Source organism: Rhinoraja longicauda, chromosome 4 (genome assembly GCF_053455715.1).
Source record: "Rhinoraja longicauda isolate Sanriku21f chromosome 4, sRhiLon1.1, whole genome shotgun sequence".
In the NCBI taxonomy this organism is placed as follows: domain Eukaryota; kingdom Metazoa; phylum Chordata; class Chondrichthyes; order Rajiformes; family Arhynchobatidae; genus Rhinoraja; species Rhinoraja longicauda.
The window spans coordinates 86773949-86798201 of NC_135956.1; the positions used below are offsets into that span (position 1 = coordinate 86773949).

The following is a 24253-nucleotide window of genomic DNA, read 5'->3' on the forward strand; positions in this document are numbered from 1 at the left end:
TCAGGCAGCATCTCAGGAGAGAAGGAATGGGCGATGTTTCGGGTCGAGACCCTTCTTCAGTCTGAAAAAGGGTCTCGACCTGAAACATCACCCATTCCTTCTCTCCTGAGATGCTGCCTGACCTGCTGAGTTACTCCAGCATTTTGTGAATAAATATCATTAGCTAGTTAGTTTTTACCATCATGTGCTCAACTCAATTCGGTTTTATCTGCGGTAATTGGCATCGTTTGGGTTAGGGAATAAATATGTGTGTAGGAAGGAACTGCAGATGCTGGTTTAAAGTGAAGAAAAGATAGATAATAGACAATAGGTGCAGGAGGAGGCCATTCGGCCCTTCGAGCCAGCACTGCCATTCAATGTGATCATGGCTGATCATTCTCAATCAGTACCCCGTTCCTGCCTTCTCCCCATACCCCCTGACTCCGCTATCCTTAAGAGCTCTATCTAGGCTCTCTCTTGAATGCATTCAGAGAATTGGCCTCCTCTGCCTGCTGAGGCACTGAATTCCACAGATTCACAACTCTCTGACTGAAAAAGTTTTTCCTCATCTCCGTTCTAAATGGCCTACCCCTTATTCTTAAATAAGTACAAAAAGCTGGAGTTACTCCAAAGTGTTTTTGTTTTCATGGGTGGGAGGAAGAGGGGAGTGAATCCCAACCAATAAGGGTGGGGGGGTCTCAGCCTGAGAAACAGCTGTTGGGTTAATGGTCGGGTCTCTTGCATCCGAAATTGTCACCACCTCGTTTACATTTTTATGCAGCCGTTTCGTGTGGCACTGGACTACTGTCTACGTATGATCCGATACGGTGGAACTAGATTTACCAGGAGGGAAATTGATCTGCCAACAGTCTTAAAAAACACAACACTCTCCCAAGTGCAATATTCCACCTAGGTGTGATAAACATGTATTCATTTACTACTTTAAGCGTTTAAATGACGTATTGGGTGTGTTTTTAACTTGTTTTAACTTGTTTTGGTTGCTCTGATCAGTAGCTCTCCTAATTTCGTTGAATTTCAGTCTGAAGGAGGGTCTCGACCCGAAACGTCGCCCATTCCTTCTCTCCTGAGATGCTGCCTGACCTGCTGAGTTACTCCAGCATTTTGTGAATAAATACCTTCGATTTGTACCAGCATCTGCAGTTATTTTCTTATACTATATATTCTAATTTCGTTGTATCTCTAAGTACAATGAAAATAAAGGCGGCTTTTTATTATTATTATTATTATTATTATTATTATTATTATTATTATTATTATTATTATTATTATTATTATTATTATTATTATTATTATTATTATTATTATTATTATTATTATTATTATTATTATTATTATTATTATTATTATTATATTATTATTAATAAAGTCTATGTGCATCCATCTGCAGATATAATGGGCTGGGCATCGGAGTCAGGGGGTATGGGGAGAAGGCAGGAACGGGGTACTGATTGAGAATGATCAGCCATGACCACATTGAATGGTGGTTGTGGCTCGAAGGGCCGAATGGCCTCCTCCTGCACCTATTGTCTATTGACATGTCATGTTTCCTGACATAAATGGAGTTTGCAGGTGACCCAGCGAATCTTGTCCCATCCTGAGGTAACAAGGTCAAGCAAATGGGCGCACAAAGCCGGAGTAACTCAGCGGGACAGGCAGCATCTCTGGAGAGAAGGAATGGGGTGACGTTTCGGGTCGAGACCCGAGTCAGAAGAAGGGTCTCGACCTGAGACGTCACCCGTTCCTTCTCTCCAGAGATGCTGCCTGTCCCGCTGAGCTACTCCAGCATTCTGCGTCGATCTTTAAGCACTGGGTAGGGGTATTTTAATGCAACTGACCGGGGTGGGTGTCAAAGCCCATCCTGCAATTTGTTGCCTTGCAGAGTTTGTCGAGTGTGTGTGGAGGTAAGAGGCAGTAAGTGTACTTGTTTGGCCCACAGGTGGCGTTGGCCCCGAACCTCTCGTTGTGCTTGTGTGAATTTTTTACCCCTGCTAAAATTAGCGACTTGTCCTGTGTGCATTCCACTCTTTATGGATTATGCAATTTAAGAGGCGAAGCCGATTCTTGTGATCAGAACGGGACAAATTAGCTTCACACGCATGCAGCAGGAGTGAGATAAGCAAATACTGCTTCATCTCCAACTGTTCTTTTAGAAAGCGCTGGTCGCACAAGGTCGCTTTAACTTGCTGCAGGGAGCCTTAATTCAAGTCAAGTCAAGTTTATTTGTCACACACACATACACGATGTGCAGTAAACTGAAGGGGTTGGACAGGCTAGATGCAGGAAGATTGTTCCCGATGTTGGGGAAGTCCAGAACAAGGGGTCACAGTTTAAGGATAAGTGGGAAGTCTTTTAGGACCGAGATGAGAAAGGTTTTTTTTCACACAGAGAGCGGTGAATCTGTGGAATTCTCTGCCACAGAAGGTAGTTGAGGCCAGTTCATTGGCTATATTTAAGAGGGAGTTAGATGTGGCCCTTGTGGCTAAAGGGATCAGGGGGTATGGAGAGAAGGCAGGTACAGGATACTGAGTTGGATGATCAGCCATGATCATATTGAATGGCGGTGCAGGCTCGATGGGCCGAGTGGCCTACTCCTGCACCTAGTTTCTATGTTTCTATGAAAGTGGCAATGCCTGCGGATTGTGCAAAATAAGAATTACAGTTACAGCATACAAATTAAAGTTAATATAGAGGACAAAATTTAGTCCCTGGAGTTATAATAGTTAACAGTCCTGATGGCCTGTGGGAAGAAACTAAGGATAATTTATTATCTTCAAGGAGAACTTGGCCAATTATGGGTTATACAGTTGCTGCCTTTCAGTTGGGTCCTCAAATCCACCGAAGCGCCTTTCAAGCATTGTGAAGGTAGACACAAAATGCTGGAGTAACTCAGCGGGTCAGGCAGCAGCATCTCAGGAGAGAAGGAATGGGTGACGTTTCGGGTCGAGACCTTTCTCCTTATCTCCTGAGATGCTGCCTGACCCGCTGAGTTACTCCAGCATTTTGTGTCTACCTTCAATTTGAACCAGCATCTGCAGTTATTTTCCTACACTTCAAGCATGTGAAAGTCATTTTTTTCAAGGAGGACTTCGGCCGATTTTGGGTTCAGTATAGTTGATGCATTTCACAGCTGGGTCCCAAAATCCACCGAAATTACTTTTAAGCTTGTGAAAGAATAAGAAAATAACTGCACATGCTGGTACAAATCGAAGGTATTTATTCACAAAATGCTCGAGTAACTCAGCAGGTCAGGCAGCATCTCAGGAGAGAAGGAACGGGTGACGTTTCGGGTCGAGACCCTTCTTCAGACTGCTCGAAAAATTGAGGAAATAAATAACGATGTGAGATATGCTGGACCTTTGTAAAACTAAATGGCGGCACGGTAGCACAGCGCTAGAGTTAGTTGCTGCCTGTATCTCTAAACTAAACTAAACTAAACTAAACAACATAAGGGAGAACATTTGGGTCCCTTCCTACCCAAACCACCCCATCCCCGGGCACTTTCCCCTGCAACCGCACCAGATGCAACACCTGTCCCTTTACCTCCCCCGTCAACTCCATCCAAGGACCCAAACAGTCTTTCCAGGTGAGACAGAGGTTCACCTGCACCTCCTCCAACCTCATCTATTGCATCCGCTGCTCCAGATGTCAACTTATTTACATCGGCGAAACCAAACGCAGGCTCGGCGATCGCTTCGCTCAACACCTGCGCTCAGTCCGCGTTAACCAATCTGATCTCCTGGTGGCTGAGCACTTCAACTCCCCCTCCCATTCCCAGTCTGACCTTGCTGTCATGGGCCTCCTCCAGTGCCATAGTGAGGCCCACCGGAAATTGGAGGAACAGCACCTCATATTTCGCCTGGGCAGCTTGCAGCCCAGTGGTATGAACATTGACTTCTCCAACTTTAGATAGTTCCTCTGTCCCTCTCTTCCCCTCCCCCTTCCCAGATCTCCCTCTATCTTCCTGTCTCCACCTATATCCTTCCTTTATCCCGCCACCCTGGCATCAGTCTGAAGAAGGGTCTCGATCCGAAATGTCGCCCATTCCTTCTCTCCTGAGATGCTGCCTGACCTGCTGAGTTACTCCAGCATTTTGTGAATAAATACCTTCGAGCTGGAACATAAGGTAGACACAAAATGCTGGAGTAACTCAGCGGGTCAGGCAGCATCTCTGGAGAGAGGGAATGGGTGACGTTTCGGGTCGAGACCCTTCTTCAGACTGGAGAACATAAACTATAAATATTCGTCTAAGTTCTACATTATTCAAACATAATTTTAATCTTATATTCACGTCTGAATATTCAAGTCAATCTCCTCCACCACACACTCTACACTGACAAACTGCATTACTGAAATAAAATCTTGGCTTCAATCAAACTTCCTCAAACTCAATTGCAACAAATCTGAAATCATCATCATTGGTCCAAAAATGCTCACCAAATCCACCCAAAACTTCATCCTCAACATTGATGGTCTCCCAGTATCCACCTCACCTCACATCCGGAATCTTGGAATCATCCTTGATCAAACCCTCTCCTTCGACAAACACATCAAACACATCACAAAGACAGCCTTCTTCCACCTCAAAAACATTGCCCGTCTCCGTCCATCCCTCTCCTCCACAGCTGCAGAAACCCTCATCCACGCCTTCATCACCTCCCGTCTGGACTACTGCAACAGCCTCCTCTATGGCGCACCCTCAAAAATCATCAATAAACTTCAATACATTCAAAACTCCGCTGCCCGTCTACTCACACACACCTCGATCCGTGACCATATCACCCCCGTCCTTTATAAACTCCACTGGCTCCCCATCCCCCAGAGAATCCAGTACAAAATCCTCCTCATAACCTACAAAGCCCTCCATAACCTGGCCCCATCCTACCTGACCGACCTCCTCCACAGGCACACTCCCACCTGCACCCTCCGCTCTGCCGCTGCCAATCTCCTATCCCTCCACATCCGGACTAAACTCAGATCCTGGGGGGACAGGGCTTTCTCCATCGCTGCTCCCACCCTATGGAACTCACTACCCCAAACCGTTAGAGACTCCCCCACACTCACCACATTCAAAACATCGCTGAAGTCTCACCTGTTCAGTACTGCCTTCAAACACTGAAGGTCACCTCACCTTCTGTCTCCTTTCTCTGTTCATTTATTTATTTACTTATTTATCTATTTATTCATTTCCCCTATGTTCTCAAAATCTCTGTAAAGCGTCTTTGAGTATATGAAAAGCGCTATATAAATAAAATGTATTATTATTATTATTATTATTATGCAAAACATGAATGACTTCGTTGGCATCGCAAAGCATTACCATTATTAAATAATGTTCTGTGTTCTGCTTCGCTATGTTCTGTGCTCTTCTAACATTGCATACAATTGGAGTGAAATTCCTGTCAGTAATCTCAGCGTAAACGTCGTTTTTTAAAGTTTAGTTTATTGTCACCTGCACCGAGGTGCAGTGAAAGGCTTTTTTGAGTAAAGGGCAATATTTTTCAGTCTGCACTCATTTCAGCACTTAAATAAATACTCCTGAGATGCTGCCTGACCTGCTGAGTTACTCCAGCATTTTGTGAATAAAGGAATTAAAAACCTACATAGCCTCTCCTGTCTATCAGCTGTAATAACGGCAACACAATATGCATTTCATTTATTCAAAATGTAAGAAAGGAATTTTCCTTTTAAGGACGTTGGCTAAATTAACTAAGTTAACCTGAAGCAGGGTCTCAACCCAAAACCTCACCCATTCCTTCTCTCCGAGATGCTATCTGTCCCGCTGAGTTACTCCAGCATTTTGTGCCTATCTTCGGTGTAAACGAGGACTTCATTTAGTGTGAAGCGTGATCGGTTTTTGTTTCCAAAAAATATCATTTCTTGACCTCATAATATTAGAACTTGTGTAGGAAAATAACTGCAGATGCTGGTACAAATCGAAGGTATCACAAAATGTTAATAGTCGTTTATTTGTCACATACACACAAATGTGTAGTGAAATGAAACATTACCCACAGTTCAACAGTAAGACCAATAAGAATAATCAACAAAAATGCAACAACACATACAATCATAAACTAACACCAAACAAAAGAAACATCCATCACAGTGAGTCTCCTCCAGTCCCCTCCTCACTGTGATGGAAGGCCAGAATGTCTTTTTCTCTTCCTATCAGGTCAGGCAGCATCTTAGGAGAGAAGGAATGGGCGACGTTTCGGGTCGAGACCCTTCTTCAGACTGATGACCTTCTTGAGACGAAAAAAGGGTCTCGACCCGAAACGTCCACCATCCCTTCTCTCCTGAGATGCTGCCTGACCCGCTGAGTTACTCCAGCATTTTGTAAAATGCTTCGATTTGCACCAGCATCTGCAGTTATTTTCTTAAATAAGAACCTGTGGATCGCAAGTTTACTCTCTATTTTCTTTTGCTAACGCATTCCTTTGCGACATCTTCAGTCTTTTTTGTTTTTTGTTTTCCGTGTGACGAGACCTTCAGTCCCACACACGGCCCCTTGTTATTCTCTGGGCGGTGGGTGGAATGTGCAAAAGGTTTTGTTGCGTTTGACTCATTGAAGGAGGACACTTAGCCTGTCCCGTGACAACTGCAATCAGCCTGAACCCTTTGAAGTATCTCATTTGTCCAATTTAGTCCACGCTCTAAGAAGTTGAGATTTAATCAGCTCAAGGCGAACAGTGAAAACTCGAGTCTTATTTTAATTTTTTTTTTTAAATGATCATGATGACCTTGTGTAATGGTTAAGTTTCGTTTCCCCCCCACAAATTTTTTTGTTAGCTGTTTTGGTTTAACAAGAAAAGCGACCAGTACCTTCGCCTGTTACGAAGTTTAGTTTTTAATGTATAAGAAAATAACTGCAGATGCTGGTACAAATCGAAGGTATATATTCACAAAATGCTGGAGTAACGCAGCAGGTCAGGCAGCATCTCGGGAGAGAAGGAATGGGTGACGTTTCAGGTCGAGACCCTTCTTCGGGTCGAGATTATTAAGGGGTTGGACACGTTAGAGGCAGGAAACATGTTCCCAATGTTGGGGGAGTCCAGAACCAGGGGCCACAGTTTAAGAATAAGGGGTAGGCCATTTAGAACTGAGATGAGGAAAAAAAAATTCAGTCAGAGAGTTGTGAATCTGTGGAATTCTCTGCCTCAGAAGGCAGTGGAGGCCAATTCTCTGAATGCATTCAAGAGAGAGCTGGATAGAGCTCTTAAGGATAGTGGAGTCAGGGGGTATGGGGAGAGGGCAGGAACGGGGTACTGATTGAGAATGATCAGCCATGATCACATTGAATGATGGTGCCGTCTCGAAGGGCCGAATGGCCTCCTCCTGCACCTATTGTCTATTGTCTATTCAGACTAATGATAATTACATTAGTTTTTAATGTAATTATTCTTGTACGATGAGGTTTCCGTGTATAATCAAAAGATATAATGCAAAAATATATGTGCTCAGGAGTAACGTGGCCACATTAATCTAGGAGGGGGGTGGAAATAGAGCACCAGCAGCGAATAATCCAGTGAAGGCAAGAGCACAGGTCAGTTGCCACTTACAATTGTATATGTGTAGATCAGTGGGACAGCTCTCAATGGCAAGGCTTCGTGATTAATGGCGTTTATTCTTGACATCAGCCCCTTTATTTATCTGCAGCGCAGTTTAGTGATATTATCGCTCACCCTCGAATGAAAAAATATTCAGTCATCCCAACAATATTGCTCTGTAAATTGAGTGGAGTCACTTTTTTTTATTCTATCTCCAACCCTTATCGCCTGCACAGTAATTTCCTCGCTGGGGCTTTGATATGGAGAGGCAGGATTTAAACTCTACTCGACACACAGATCTGGCTTCAATTTCCACTAGAAGTTCGAGTCTGCTCGCGGGAGAGAACAAAAAAATAAAACAAAATATATGGGGGACGTGTCTCCTCTCTCAGAATAAACGCTGATGGGTATTTCATTAAATATGTAAACAAGTATTAGCCTGGAATATTTGGACCTTCCTGACACTCAACCTCACGCCCAAGTGCTGCTTGTTTGCATATTGAGCTTGTCGCTCGATCAATCTTCATCCAATTGCAATCAGCATGCAAGCAGACACTATCATTTATCCTGAGAGTGATTTTTTTGAACTGGATACACTGAGCTTTATAATGACCACGCGGTACATTAGTCACCGAGATAAGGACCGACGACATCCACTGAAATATTTCTCCCCCATTCTCGTGATGTGCTGGGAAATTAGAGCAAATGTTAAACCAATGTTTATTCGATTAGCTGGCTTTCCCGGTAATTAAACGACTTGTGACAGTGAAAGTGACTGGAGCTTTTGGAAGTGCAGTTGCACGTTGTACTACAACTGCAGATGCTGGTACAAATCGAAGGTGTTTATTTCACAAAATGCTCCACGTTCCAGTAGCAAGCAGCAACTCAGCTAATTCGTACGTGATCCAGTGAACAAAGGTGATCTGGAAATGCATTTCCTTTCTCAGCCCGCCTGTTCTACACATTAAACCTTCAGAAAAAAAACATTACAACTTCTTTCTGCAATTAAGGAATCTGTAATTTCTTAGAGACAAGGAAATATGGAGTATTTATTTCACAAAATGCTGGAGTAACTCAGCAGGTCAGGCAGCATCTCGGGAGAGAAGGAATGGGCGACGTTTCGGGTCGAGACCCTTCTTCAGACTGATGCATGTACCATCCAGGCATGGATAGCTAGCATCTCGCTGCCAGCGACTCCAGCAACGTAGTACTCCGGCAGTTTCTACCTCTTCCGAAGTATAGAGGCTGCCGATTACCAATTTAAAAAAAAAAACCTTTCCGCAAATAAGGCACCGTATTCTGGGGCTTTATGGTTTTCGTTTCCACCCCGTTGCAGGTTACTGTTTCCTGGTGGTTTACCTGCTTATGATTAAGCCGAGAGAGCATATTTTACTCCGTTGGCCAAGGTCCAGTGGAGCTCGTTCAACTGTTTCTGATGTAAAACTGGCATCTTTCCGAATAATCTTTCAACTGCAGCAGAGGGATCTTCTACGATTTGTTAGTTAATCAAATGGGAGTCCCGACCACACGTATTCACAATAGTAAATGTCTTCTTGAAGCGACCATAAATAAACGATCAATAGACAATAGGTGCAGGAGGAGGCCATTCGGCCCTTCGAGCCAGCACCGTCATTCAATGTGATCATGGCTAATCATTCTCAATCAGTACCCCGTTCCTGCCTTCTCCCCATACCCCCTGACTCTGCTATCCTTAAGAGCTCTATCCAGCTCTCTCTTGAATGCATTCAGAGAATTGGCCTCCACTGCCTTCTGAGGCAGAGAATTCCACAGATTCACAACTCTCTGACTGAAAAAGTTTTTCCTCATCTCCGTTCTAAATGGCCTACCCCTTATTCTTAAACTGTGGCCCTTTGTTCTGGACTCCCCCAACATTGGGAACATGGTTCCTGCCTCTAATGTGTCCAACCCCTTAATAATCTTATACGTTTCAACAAGATCTCCTCTCATCCTTCTAAATTCCAGTCTGAAGAAGGGTCTCGACCCGAAACGTCGCCCATTCCTTCTCTCCTGAGATGCTGCCTGCCCTGCTGAGTTACTACAGTATTTTGTGAATAAATACCTTCGATTTGTACCAGCATCTGCAGTTATTTTCTTATAAATAACGATACATACACTTCTTCAAACCGTGGGTGACATTTTACATTTTCACAATCAATACAGTTCTAAAATTGAGCATGATTTTATATTTTTACAAAAAGGAAACATAGAAAATAGGTGCAGGAGTAGGCCATTTGGCCCTTCGAGCCTGCACCGCCATTCAATATGATCATGGCTGATCATCCAACTCAGTATCCCGTACCTGCCTTCTCTCCTTACCCCCTGATCCCTTTAGCCACAAGGGCCACATCTAACTCCCTCTTAAATATAGCCAATGAACTGGCCTCAACAACCTTCTGTGGCACAGAATTCCACAGATTCACCACTGTCTGTGTGAAAAAAAACCTTTCTCATCTCGGTCCTAAAAGACTTCCCCCTTATCCTTAAACTGTGACCCCTTGTTCTGGACTTCCCCAACATCGGGAACAATCTTCCTGCATCTAGCCTGTCCAACCCCGACCGCATCAATATCAAGGCACCTGCAGATTTTTTTTTTTAAAAGGGCAATGGTAATGATGATCACAAAACCAACCGTTTAAGGGAGGCGATCTGTTATTTTTACCTGGTCTGTCTCGTATGTGACTTCAGGCTCATGGCAATTAGGATGGCACAAAAAAAAAAAGCAATCCTGGCAAGGCAGAGGTAATTAGGATGGGATAATAACTGTCAACATTGCCAGCAACGTCCACATCCTGAGAAAAACTATATTAATTAGTGGGGCAGCACATTTTACTGTCTCTGCCTCACAGCAAGAAGACCTGGGTTGAATCCTGACCTTGAATCACGGTCAGTGTGGAGTTTGCGCATTCCCACTGTGAGTGACCACGTGGGTTTCTCTCGGGTGCTCTGGTTTCTTCCCACATCCCAAAGATATGATTCGGTGATCGGCAGATTGACCCCCGGCGTGCAGGTTAGTGGGGCGAGTTGAAGAGGAGATGGAGGAGAAAAGAAACATAGAATTAACGTAGGGTTAATATAAAAAGAGGTGGTTGATATTCAGCGTGGACTTGATGGGCTGAATTTCCACGCTATAACCCTCGATGACTCTGGTAGGGATAGCATTGCATAGAAGTCCTGGTTCTTGGAATATGTTGGACAGCAACACTCACTCTCAATAGACAATAGACAATAGGTGCAGGAGTAGGCCATTCGGCCCTTCGAGCCAGCACCACTGGCCCTTAGAGCTCTATCTAACTCTCTTTTAAATTCATTCAGTGAATTGGCCACTACTGCCTTCTGTGGCAGAGAATTCCACAAATTCATAACTCTCTGGGTGAAAAGGTTTCTTCTCACCTCAGTTTTAAATGGCCTGCCCTTTACTCTTAGACTGTGGCCCCTGGTTCTGGACTCCCCCAACATTGGGAACATTTTTCCTGCATCTGGCTAGTCCAGTCCTTTTTTAATTTTATACGTCTCTATAAGATCCCCTCTCATCCTTCTAAACTCCAGTGAATACAAGACCAGTCTTTCCAATCTTTCCTCATATGACAGTCCCTCCATCCCAGGAATTAACCTCGTGAACCTACGCTGCACTCAATAGCAAGGACGTCCTTCCTCAAATTAGGAGACCAAAACTGCACACAATACTCCAGATGGGGTCTCACCAAGGCCCTATACAACTGCAGAAAGACTTCTTTGCTCCTGTACTCAAATCCTCTCATTATGAAGGCCAACATGCCATTAGCTTTCTTCACTGCCTGCTGTACCTGCACGCTTACTTGGTGGTTGATAGTTGGCAGGAATTTGTGAGATGAAAGACTGTTTCTAAGCTGTGTGATTGTACACCAGGCACCCCTCCCCTCCCTCGCCCCCCAGCATGTGTAATTGCATGGTTTGGTGAGGGAAAAGCACCCACTGTTCCCCTGTGCCTTGCCCATGAATGGGGGCTGGAATGAACGTTGTGACATTGGATCTCATGGTTCCTGGTCGAACATGGGTTGTAAGTAGGGTACCTCTTCGGATCGTTCACCTTGTCGCGGCGAAGAGGCTTGGGTGCCTTCTGTACCTCACCTGATTATTCCGAGAGCGATGCCGTCGGAAGCACTAGCTTCTGGTGGGGCCACCCATGGCGGTAAGGTCGAGGATGAGGGTCCAGACCAAGAACGATCCAACGTACAAGACCTCAACGGCGGACGAAGTTATCTTGAACTCAACGGCTGTGAAGGTGGATGAAGGCTGCAACAGATCTATCAGCTCCGATCGTCTTGGTTCCCTTGCCATTGGAATGAGTTGATTGATTTGTGAAGGACCGTGTGCTTCTTGGAGTGCAACATCAAGTACACGTTAAACAAACACACGCACACAGGCGTCTTCGTTCTGACATCGGTACGTAGACCATCATCCTCGACCTCGAGGGATCGCCACGACGACGACGACCAGAATATAAGAACCGGTGGATCGCTTGAGATATATAGGTGTCATGTTGCAAAATATCCATGGAAAATTACCCCAAACAATTTATTTAAGTTCTTATGATTTACTAATATTAATTTATAATAAATGTAGTCATATTTCGCTGTCCCTTTATGAATGCCCAGAAATTAGAGACACAAAGTGCTGGAATAACTCAGCGGGTGCAATGCAAAACGTTGCCTATCCTTGTTCTCCAGCGATGCTGCTGAGCCCGCTGAGTTACTCCATATTTTCTTCTCTACATCGGCGAGACCAAACGCAGGCTCGGCGATCGTTTCGCTCAACTCCTCCGCTCAGTCCGCCTCAACCAACGTGATCTCCCGGTGGCTGAGCACTTCAACTCCCCCTCCCACTCCCAGTCTGACCTTTCTGTCATGGGCCTCCTCCAGTGCCATAGTGAGGCCCACCGGAAATTGGAGGAACAGCACCTCATATTTCGCTTGGGCAGCTTACAGCCCGGTGGTATGAACATTGACTTCTCCAACTTTAGATAGTTCCTCTGTCCCCCTCTTCCCCTCCCCAGTTCTCCCTCTATCTTCCTGTCTCCACCTATATCCTTCCTTTGTCCCGCCCCCCCTGACATCAGTCTGAAGAAGGGTCTCGACCAGAAACGTCACCCATTCCTTCTCTCCTGAGATGCTGCCTGACCTGCTGAGTTACTCCAGCATTTTGTGAAATAAATACTCCACATTTCCTTGTCTCTAAGAAATTACAGGTTCCTTAATTGCAGAAAGAAGTTGTAATGTTTTTTTCTGAAGGTTTAATGTGTAGAACAGGCGGGCTGAGAAGGAAATGCATTTCCAGATCGCCTTGTTTACTGGATCACGTACGAATTAGCTGAGTTGCTGCTTGCTACTGGAACGTGAAGCATTAAACAGTAGCTGCTAATTAGTGCTCAGACTAACTCTGTAAATGTCAATCCAACTATTAGGTTTAATTAACTACACTGCTTCAGAAGCAAGCTTCCAGGTAATAAAATGCTTTTCTGTTTCCTGATGTTGGCTGAACTGAGGAGTGACTTTGAATTCTAGAATATTAGAGCCGGACTAAGTGATTGTATTGCGTTAGAAAGAAGGCTGGATTCATAAATCATATTTTACAATAATACTAACCGTGACCAATGTTGTAAATTTAAAATATTGTCAATGTTGCAAGGCGGGAAATTCAACATTCAAGTTCTGCACAGAAATCCTAACCGCGACCCTATAAAATGAGAAAACTCTGAGTGAGTTTTAGTTTGGTTTAGAGATACAGCGCAGAAACAGGCCCTTCGGCCCACCGAGTCCGCGCCGACCAGAGATCCCCGCACACTAACACTATCCTACACACACTAGGGACAATTTACATTTACACCAAGCCAATTAACCATCTCTGGAGAGAAGGAATGGGTGACGTTTTGGGTCGAGACCCTTCTTCAGACCCATTTGCCTGTCGCCCACACACTATATCTACTGAGAACTATCCCGAACTGGTTCCATCTCCTTCATCCCTCCCTTTTTTGCTTTCACTCATCAGCTTCCTTACTTACAGTGCCCTCCATAATGTTTGGGACAAAGACCCATCATTTATTTATTTGCCTCTGTACTCCACAATAACCACTTCCTCTCCTCCACCTTGTTCCATTTGCAAATCATCCCCCCCCCTCAATTAATTCCATCTATTGCCCCCCAGCTCCTGTCTCCTCCTCACCTCTTTATTCTTGCTCTCTGCACTCACATCCTGATGCAGGGGTTTGACTTGAAACTTTGATTATCATTTTGCCTCCACAGATGCTGCCTGACCCACTGAGTTCCTCCAGCAATTTGTTTTCTACTAACAATTCTCGAGATGCTTTCTGTAAGTCAGCAGATGTAATATCCACGGATATACTGAAGTAGCACTAGAGTGTCAGGGTTCGATCCCGACTACGGGCGCCGTCTGTACGGTTTGTACGTTCTCCCCGTGACCTGCGTGGGTTTTCTCCGAGATCTTCGGTTTCCTCCCAAACTCCAAAGACGTACAGGTTTGTAGGTTAATTGGCTTGGTAAATGTAAAAATTGTCCCTAGTGTGTGTAGGATAGTGTTAATATGCGGGGGGTCGCTGGTCGGTGCGGACCTGGTGGGCCGAAGGGCTTGTTTCCGCGCTGTATCTCTAAGCTAAACTAAAGTAAATGAACAGTTTTCCAATAGCAGAACTGTGAGGTTAATATAAAAATAAAAATAAGTTATGTTCATATATCAGAGCACTGAAACTATGGATCGGTCAGAGGAAATGGCAATAATTCAGAGAATTATCAATGAAGATCATTCCAAGATACTTATTGAAAAAATGCTGGAGTAACTCAGCAGGTCAGGCAGCATCTCAGGAGAGAAGGAATGGGTGACGTTACAGCACCAGAGACCCGGGTTTGATCCTGTCTGCAGGTTCGGTCTGCACGGAGTTTATATGTTCTCACTGTGACCGGGTTTTCTCCGGGTTTCCTCTCACACTCCAAAGACATATAGGTTTGTGGGAAACTTGCTAATTGTAAATTGTCCCTAGTGTGTAGGATAGTGCTAGTGTATCGCTGGTCGGCGCAGACTTGGTGGGCCGAAGGACCTGTTTCCTTCTTCAGTCTGAAGAAGGGTCTCGACCCGAAACGTCACCCATTCCTTCTCTCCTGAGATGCTGCCTGACCTGCTGAGTTACTCCAGCATTTTGTGAATAAATACCTTTGATTTGTACCAGCATCTGCAGTTATTTTCTTACATTCCAAGATACTTGGTTGAGTCAGGCCTTTCCAATGAATTTGCCACCATGAGCCATATTTTCTTGCTAGTTTGGCTGTAATTGTGCTCATAGACTTGGCTTCATCTCTGTAAGCAGTCTCGCTGCCAGTCACTTATTTACAATCAGTGATAAGTGACCACTATATTGCACCCATGTATTCTGTAACAGTTATCACAAGCAAATTAGAAGCAATGAAAAATTTGCCAATGGATTGGTGCTGTATTGGCACCAGAACTGCTCCAACATTTGTCAATGGAGTGGGTTGATTGTTAATCAATTAATAGAATCCCAAAACACATCACTGCACCAAAGAAATTGATGGATCTGACTGAGCTGTTACATTAAATTGACTCGTGAGGAGTAACTATGGTCCACTGTGCAAGCATTTGTGTTGACATGCAGGCCAGAGAATTATAATTTCATGGAATTGATTGAAACAATCATTGGAATGAATCAATAGACAATAGGTGCAGGAGGAAGCGATTCGGCCCTTCGAGCCAGCACCGCCATTCAATGTGATCATGGCTGATCATTCTCAATCAGTACCCCGTTCCTGCCTTCTCTCCATACCCCCTGACTCCGCTATCCTTAAGAGCTCTATCCAGCTCTCTCTTGAATGCATTCAGAGAATTGGCCTCCACTGCCTTCTGAGGCAGAGAATTCCACAGATTCACAACTCTCTGACTGAAAAGGTTTTTCCTCATCTCAGTTCTAAATGGCCTACCCCTTATTCCTAAACTGTGGCCCCTTGTTCTGGACTCCCCCAACATTGGGAACATGTTTCCTGCCGTTAACGTGTCCAACCCCTTAATAATCTTATATGTTTCGATAAGATCTCCTCTCATCCTTCTAAATTCCAGTGTATACAAGCCTAGTCGCTCCAGTCTTTCAACATATGACAGTCCCGCCATTCCGGGAATTAACCTACGCTGCATGCCCTCAATAGCAAGAATATCCTTCCTCAAATTTGGAGACCAAAACTGCACACAGTACTCCAGGTGCGGTCTCACTAGGGCCCTGTACAACTGTAGAAGGACCTCTTTTAATCACCAACGCAGTGTTGCTCAAACATAGTTGCTCAAACATAGTTGTTGCTTTCTGGATGGTTCTCAACATTTTTAAAGTTTAATTCCCTCGATTCCTGTCTTATAATGGCAACATTTTCCGTGCTGCAAAGGCCGGGTGTGTCCGTTGACAACATTAGTGGGAAGGAACTGCAGACGCTGGGTTTAAACCGAAGACAGGCACAAAATGCTGGAATAACTCAGCGGGACAGGCAGCATCTCTGGAGAAAAAGGACTGGGTGACGTTTCGGGTCGAGACACTTCTTTAGACTTTTTAAAATCTTAGTGAGCAAGGCCCGGAGCTGCGGGAGAGTCCGAGCGAGGGCCTACTGGTGCCAGCGCATCGCAGCCAGTGTAGAACGCAGGGCACGGAAGTATACACTGGAATTTAGAAGGATGAGAGGAGATCTTATCGAAACGTATAAGATTATCAAGGGGTTGGACGCGTTAGAGGCAGGAAAAATGTTCCCTATGTTGGGGGAGTCCAGAACAAGGGGCCACAGTTTAAGAATAAGGGATAGGCCATTTAGAACTGAGATGAGGAAAAACGTTTTCAGTCAGAGAGTTGTGAATCTGTGGAATTCTCTGCCTCAGAAGGCAGTGGAGGCCAATTCTCGGAATGCATTCAAGAGAGCGCTAGATAGAGCTCTTCAGGATAGCGGAGTCAGGGGGTATGGGGAGAAGGCAGGAACGGGGTACTGATTGACAATGATCAGCCATGATCACATTGAATGGCGGTGCTGGCTCGAAGGGCCGAATGGCCTCCTCCTGCACCTATTGTCTATTGTCTAAGAACTGTTGCGAAAAATTGTTGGGTGTGAAGAAGGGTCTCGACCCGAAACGTCACCCATTCCTTCCTTCCAGAGATGCTGCCTGACCCGCTGAGTTACTCCAGCATTTGGTGTCCATCTTGTGTCAGTTGACCCAGGAATTACATTCAGGCGAGTTTGACTTTTATTTGTATTTTTGTAAAATTATTCGTTTAAATGTCTATTTAAAAATGTTAATTTCACACCATCAGCTATTTTACTAATTGCCACGTGAAATATTTATTCTTTTGGGGCTATTGAACATTCTAGAATGGGGAAACCAGGCACTTGAAAAAGTTTTAAAAGAAGGCACCATCAAATGTTCATAAATTAACGTTAGAAAGCATAAAAATAGAATCAAGTAGCTGAAAAAGGAATGGCAGAGAAGCATCAGAGGAAAGAAAAACTCTGCTGATCTGGCTGATCACTCTCAATCAGTACCCCGTTCCTGCCTTCTCCCCATACCTCCTCACTCCGCTATCCTTAAGAGCTCTATCCAGCTCTCTCTTGAAAGCATCCAACGAACTGGCCTCCACTGCCTTCTGAGGAAGAGGATTCCACACCTTCACCACTCTCTGACTGAAAAAGTTCTTCCTCATCTCCGTTCTAAATGGCCTACCCCTTATTCTTAAACTGTGGTCCCTTGTTCTGGACTCCCCCAACATTGGGAACATGTTTCCTGCCTCTAATGTGTCCAATCCCCTAATTATCTTATATGTTTCAATAAGATCCCCCTTCATCCTTCTAAATTCTTACACTTATTATAGCTTACACACACACTGCACGCTGAGAAAGCAAAAACGAATCTTCCAAATGCTGTGTCTTGATTAATTGGTCTTTATTAAAGTAGCACAAATCACAAGAGTAATTCATAAATTTTCGTTCTTATCGTACTGTTTCTTCTTCAAACAACACAGTAACGATCGTGTAGTCGTTACCATGTGGTAAAAAGCTGTATTCTCTCCATCCTCGGAGACTAAACTGACCCACAATCTCTGTGGCTACGCTAGCCCCCTCAGATGTAGACACTCCCCATTACGTATCAAATCACACCCACAAGCATGCAATAAAAAAAAAAACTAGAAATATTAAACATGACCATAATATAATGACAGTAACTCATTTAACCTCCTGCACTGACTACGGGTGCTGTCTGTATGGAGTTTGAACGTTCTCCCCGTGACCTACGTGAGTTTTCTCCGGGTTTTCCTGTTTCCTCCCACACTCTGTACACATGCAGGGTTGTAGATAAATTGGCTTGGTGCAATTGTAGATTGTTTCCAGTGCATGTAGGATAGTGTTAATGTGCGGGGATCACTGGTCAACGTGGACTCAGTGGGCCTTACACCCTGTTTCCATGTTGCATCTCTAAACTAAACCAAACCAAACCATTTCCTTAGCCCCAATTCAACAGAGACCTCTTTGGGCATTTTGAAGAAGGGTCTCGACCCGAAACGTCACCCATTCCTTCTCTCCTGAGATGCTGCCTGACCTGCTGAGTTACTCCAGCATTTTGTGAATAAATACCTTCGATTAGTACCAGCATCTGCAGTTATTTTCTTACACTTATTATACATCCAATTTTCCACAATAAGTAATACGTGAACATAAATTTCTATTTTTCTTTTAGACTCCTTATTCTCTGTGTTTAATTTTGCTCAATTCAGTAATTTACGTTTTTGTAGTTTTCTTTTCTTCTAGTTCTATAGACAATAGACAATAGACGCAGGAGTAGGCCATTAGGCCCTTCGAGCCAGCACCTCCATTCAATGTGATCATGGCTGATCATTCTCAATCAGTAATCCGTTCCTGCTTTCTCCCCATACCCCCTGACTCCGCTATCCTTAAGAGCTCTATCTAGCTCTCTCTTGAATGTGTTCAGAGAATTGGCCTCCACTGCCCTCTGAGGCAGAGAATTCCACAGATTCACAACCCTGACTAAAAAAGTTTTTCCACATCTCTGTTCTAAATGGCCTCCCCCTTATTCTTAAACTGTGGCCCCAGGTACTGGACTCCCCCAACATTGGGAACATGTTTCCTGCCTCTAACATGTCCAACCCCTTAATAATCTTATACGTTTCGATAAGATCCCCTCTCATCCTTCTAAATTCCAGTGTATACAAACCTAGTTGTAGTTCTGTTCCTGTATGTGCGATTATACTTTTGATCTTTCACCACTGGAATGAGTTTTTCTTTATTTATTCTTTCAAAGGAGTTTATCATTTTTAGCACTGCTTCTGGGTCTTCAAAGAGAGCAATCCCATTTATAAAAACTGAAAGTTCTGGAATAAGGTAGCATCTGTGGAGAGAGCAGAACCAATATTTTTCGATCAATGCCCTTGTGTCTTAAAGCTTCAGAACCATCCCAAATTATCTATTATCACTATATAGCTGGTGCCTCTCATCCCAACAAACCATTCCAGTAAATAATTTTGCATTGTTGAAGGTAGTTTAATGTTGAGGAGACTGTTCCATAAAACAAATAGGATTATTAATCAGACTGCATGATTAAAAAAGTAAGGATTTTTTGATAAAACTATTCAATGCTAGTTAGACTACAGACTTCATAATGATCTCAATAGACAATAGACAATAGGTGCAGGAGGAGGCCATTCGGCCCTTCGAGCCAGCACTGCCATTCAATGTGATCATGGCTGATCATTCTCAGTACCCCGTTCCTGCCTTCTCCCCATACCCCCTGACTCCGCTATCCTTAAGAGCTCTATCTAGCTCTCTCTCGTTTGGAGCACCTTACTTGCAAGATCCTGAACTAAGCATTGGCCATCCTTAAGCAATGAATGGAATAAAAGTTGTTACATGGATTCACTGGAGTTTAGAAAGATGTGAGGGGATCTTATAGAGACATATAAAATTATAAAAGGACTAGACAAGCTAGATGCAGGAAAAATGTTCCTAATGTTGGGGGAAGTCCAGAACCAGGGGCCACAGTCTAAGAATAAAGGGGAGGCCGTTTAAAACTGAGGTGAGAAGGAACTTTTTCACCCAGAGAGTTGTGAATTTGTGGAATTCTCTGCCACAGAGGGCAGTGGAGGCCAAATCACTGGATGGATTTAAGAGAGAGTTAGATAGAGCTCTAGGGGCTAGTGGAATCAAGGGATATGGGGAGAAAGCAGGCACGGGTTATTTATTGTGGATGATCAGCCATGATCACAATGAATGGCGGTGCCGGCTCGAAGGGCCGAATGGCCTCCTCCTGCACCTATTTTCTATGTATCTATGTATGATCATAAAATATCATGGAATATGTATTCATCGATTGCATTTTAAGGATGAGCGTGAGAAAGAAAACTGTTGAATATTTCAAGTAAATCTTGTGAAAAACCATTTACAATGGAAGGAATTAGTGATCTGGCTCCCCTTTGACCAACGCAGCTCAATCACCTTCAATTGCAGTTAGCCTGAACGCTGGTCTATTGCAGTATGTGAGGCCAGCATCGTCAGAAACAGTCTATTTAACTCTGAAACTGCCTCAGTTATTGCACTTCAAGTTATATATGTCAGTGTTAGAATCAGATTGCATGAAGATTACAATGTACGTTATGTATATTGGCATAATGAGTGGTTTGAAAGGGTTTGGTTTACGTTTTACTTCTTTGATCCTTAAATTGTGTAAAACATTTTGCACTATATCTGTTCAATCACTTTTATTATCAGCCATTTTGCAGGGAATGCATGGTGTAATAATTGCTAACTTTTACCATATGTAAAGAGAAAGGGAGAAATAGATGTAATTGAAATATTGCAGCGTGTAATGTCGTAGACAAGTAAAGAATAACAGTAAGCTCGGTTATTCCCCGCGTCCTGACCCTCTGAATTTGTTTTAGTGAGTTTTAGTTCCCCTGGAGATTAACTTTGATCTTTGTCAAATTCAGATATTTCAAGCCCCTTGTAACTGATAACTAAGAGGAATTGGTTTCTCACATCAGATTACAGTCTGTCATGGTGATTGGTGCCAACAGCAAACACTGATGATCACAGTCTGCAAAACTCTGCTGCTACATTCTCGTTGCATCAAAGGAATGCGTTCCCCCCACTGCTTTGACAGCTGCTCCCAGTGGCTTTTCCTTACACAGTAAATTAATTGGAAAAACAGGGGGGCAAAAGCCATTACGTGGGGTCAGTGTTACAGCTAACTTATGATGGCCTCTAACGACTCTCTTTCGCAGAGAACCAGGTTACGGGAGCCAAAAACTGTCGCTGAGAGAGGACAGGGATGAGAGCCTCACAGATATCGCAGCTCGCTCATTGTAATCACTCAGCTTTAAACCAGTGCTTCACCGTGAGAATCGACAATAGACAATAGGTACAGGAGGAGGCCATTCGGCCCTTCGAGCCAGCACCACCATTCAATGTGATCATGGCTGATCATTCTCAATCAGTACCCCGTTCCTGAGTTCTCCCCATACCCCCTGACTCCGCTATCCTTAAGAGCTCTATCTAGCTCTCTCTTGAATGCATTCAGAGAACTGGCCTCCACTGCCTTCTGAGGATAAAACTGTGTGAGATACCTTGCTATTGAGGGCGTGCAGCGTAGGTTTACTAGGTTAATTCCCGGAATGGCGGGACTGTCATGTGTTGAAAGACTGGAGCGACTAGGCTTGTATACACTGGAATTTAGAAGGATGAGAGGGGATCTTATCGAAACATATAAGATTATTAAGGGGTTGGACACGTTAGAGGCAGGAAACATGTTCCCAATGTTGGGGGAGTCCAGAACCAGGGGCCACAGTTTAAGAATAAGGGGTAGGCCATTTAGAACTGAGATGTGGAAGAACCATTTCAGTCAGAGTGTTGTAAATCTGTGGAATTCTATGCCTCAGAAGGCTGTGGAGGCCAATTCTCTGAATGCATTCAAGAGAGAGCCAGATAGAGCTCTTAAGGATAGCGGAGTCAGGGGGTATGGGGAGAAGGCAGGAACGGGGTACTGATTGAGAATGATCAGCCATGATCACATTGAATGGTGGTGCTCGCTCGAAGGGCTGAATGGCCTACTCCTGCACCTATTGTGTATTGTCTATTGTCTATTAATGCTATCCTAGCGTAACTCAAGATGCAATCTTACTGAAATTTCTTGTTTCAAAACTGTGCAGAAAGTCCATTTTGTAAGATTCATTTAATCATGTCCTTTAATATTTCTGTCTGTTTTGACCAGGGTATTTTTGATCTACAGTTTAATATCGTGCATGGTTATGTCCAGTTGGTGGAACGCAACTTCATTTGATGAAGAGAAATTAATCTAAAGTTCGTAAGATTTTCCGCACACCTCTGATAATGTTTTCCCTTTCAGACCTCCCTCTCTTTCAGGTAGCCCAGCATTCTCCGACATCTCGCTCATCAGAATCTCCCCACTCAGAACTCCCATTGGCACTTCAGAGCCTGTGTTTAACCCACCGCATCCATACATTAACCCCTACGTGGACTACATTAGGTCTCTACACAGCAGCCCCTCTCTGTCAATGATCTCGGCAGCAAGGGGACTCAGCCCGAGTGATGGTGAGCCACATTGTAAAGTTTTGCTTTCTTAGCATGGATAAGAAACGGTGATGTAAAAATTGCATTTCAGCTTAATGGTTAAATTAAAAACCGTCACAAACATTTTATTATTTATTTTAAAAAAATTAAAACATCATGTTATTAATGCAACGCTTTTGAAAATGTTAATGAATTTATGGTGGCGTCTATATGCACAGCTGTTATGGCTTTTTGTTTAAGTAAAATCCACTTTGAATGAAGACTTATTTTTCATTTTACTGCAGCAGCTTATTTTCCCTCAGTGTCGCAAAGAGTCTAAATGTTGTACCTCATGAACCGTGTGGTGTGTCAGTAACAGTGCTGGATGACTTGAGTTCTTGGAGAGGATGCCTGAATTAGAGCAGCAGAAAAAACAGAGGCAGACTTTGATTCTTAAACGTTTTGCATGGGAAATTTAAAAACTCATTCCTACCATCCACCACACTTCTCAAAAAAAAACAGCAGTAACATAATTTTGTATTATATTTATAATTCATTACTCATGAGGCAAATAGCTTTTGTAAAAATTCAGAACTCAAAGAAGACTAACTAACCAGGAAGAAATATGAGCACATTAAAATTACAATTATAACACAAAGTACTGGTGCTATAACACCCGAATACGCACTCAACCATGACAACCAAGCCCAAAGCCAAAGTATTATGTAACTATCTAACTGAATATACCAACTTATGCTAAGGACAATAACTAACTCCATATGCAATAAACAGCTACCTACATGCTAACTAGCTCATTAAAAAACCCCAGATCTTATTGATGCAAGTATATAATTGGGGTGATCAAGAGGGCACCTCCCCTCACTGGTGTTTCGTTGAGTTAGGCCCACAACACCTCAGGAAGGCTCAACAGTAGGGTTGCCAACTGTCCCGTATTAGCCGGGACATCCCGTGTTTTGGGCTAAATTGGTTTGTCCCATACGGGACCGCCCTTGTCCCGTGTTAGGCCGCCGTAGGCCCGCGGGCCGCTGTAGGCCGGGACAGTGCAGGCTAACGAAGTGTGTTCGGGAAGCTGGGCCGAGTGTGTTCGCCTAGCGGAGGTTGCGTAGCAACCCGCCTCCCGGCCCGGGAGGCCGCCATTGGTGGAGCGGGAGCACGTGACCGCTGGCTGGTGAGGTCACGTGGGGCGCGGGGCGATGATGTCACCTTGTCCCGTAGTTGGGAGTGAGATAGTTGTCAACAGTTAATTCTGGTATCCCAGAACAACACACCTCAATACCTGCCTTCACCACCTATGCTGCCAGTATCTTCTAAATAAAGGAAACTACAGGCAATTAACTTATTCTAACAAATGCTAAACATCTGCATCCGATCTTCCACTTATCCAAGCCCATCACTAAACTGGTATTGTGTTCCCTACGTTTCAAGGGCTTGAAGGCCACAGGTTTATAACTGGAGTTGTAAGTTATCACTTCATTACACCAGCTGTACAAGTCATTGAGTCCTATAACAGAGATGTCCACTATCATGTAACAGAATTGACATATTTTTGTTTCCAATTTGTGCTGTGTTGAAATCACAGCACCTCACCGAATGCCCAACAGGTCCCTGCAGGAGGAAGGGGTGCTTCAGGGATTGAATCCCCTCATGCCTCAGTGACCAGCAGCATGATTCATCAATAAAGGCCTGTTTTTGGATTATGTGCCAATAAGAGACCATTCTTTGGACAAACTAGAGTGAATGGGAAAGGGTCTTTAAATGCATGATCCATGCATAAGTTCCGCTCTGGAATCTAACACAGCAATCTGATATCATCCTAAAATTCAATCACAGAGAGAAAGTACCTTCAAATACTATGGAGAGAGAAATCAGGTGAGAGCAGAGTGGGCTGAACTAGTTTTGCTCCCTTCAAGTAAACACTACCAGGAATATTGGATGCACCTTCATATTTTCAGATGTTATCTGACCAAAGGTCTTTATAATTGTAACAATACCTTCTGTCATAAAAAGCAAAGATTTCAGTGGTTAAAAAAGGCAGAACATTTGTTTCTAATGAGATGACCA

At 43.9% G+C, this 24253-nt stretch overlaps 1 protein-coding gene across 2 annotated transcripts in view; it reads left to right on the forward strand.

Moving 5' to 3' along the window:
* LOC144592950 (transcriptional activator GLI3-like) overlaps window positions 1-24253 on the forward strand; it is a 341472-nt gene that overhangs the window by 212256 nt on the left and 104963 nt on the right. For both annotated transcript variants that reach the window (XM_078398314.1, XM_078398315.1), the window contains exon 5: window positions 22008-22213. In XM_078398314.1, coding sequence (XP_078254440.1) covers window positions 22008-22213 — 206 coding nt within the window. The remainder of the gene's footprint in view (window positions 1-22007; window positions 22214-24253) is intronic.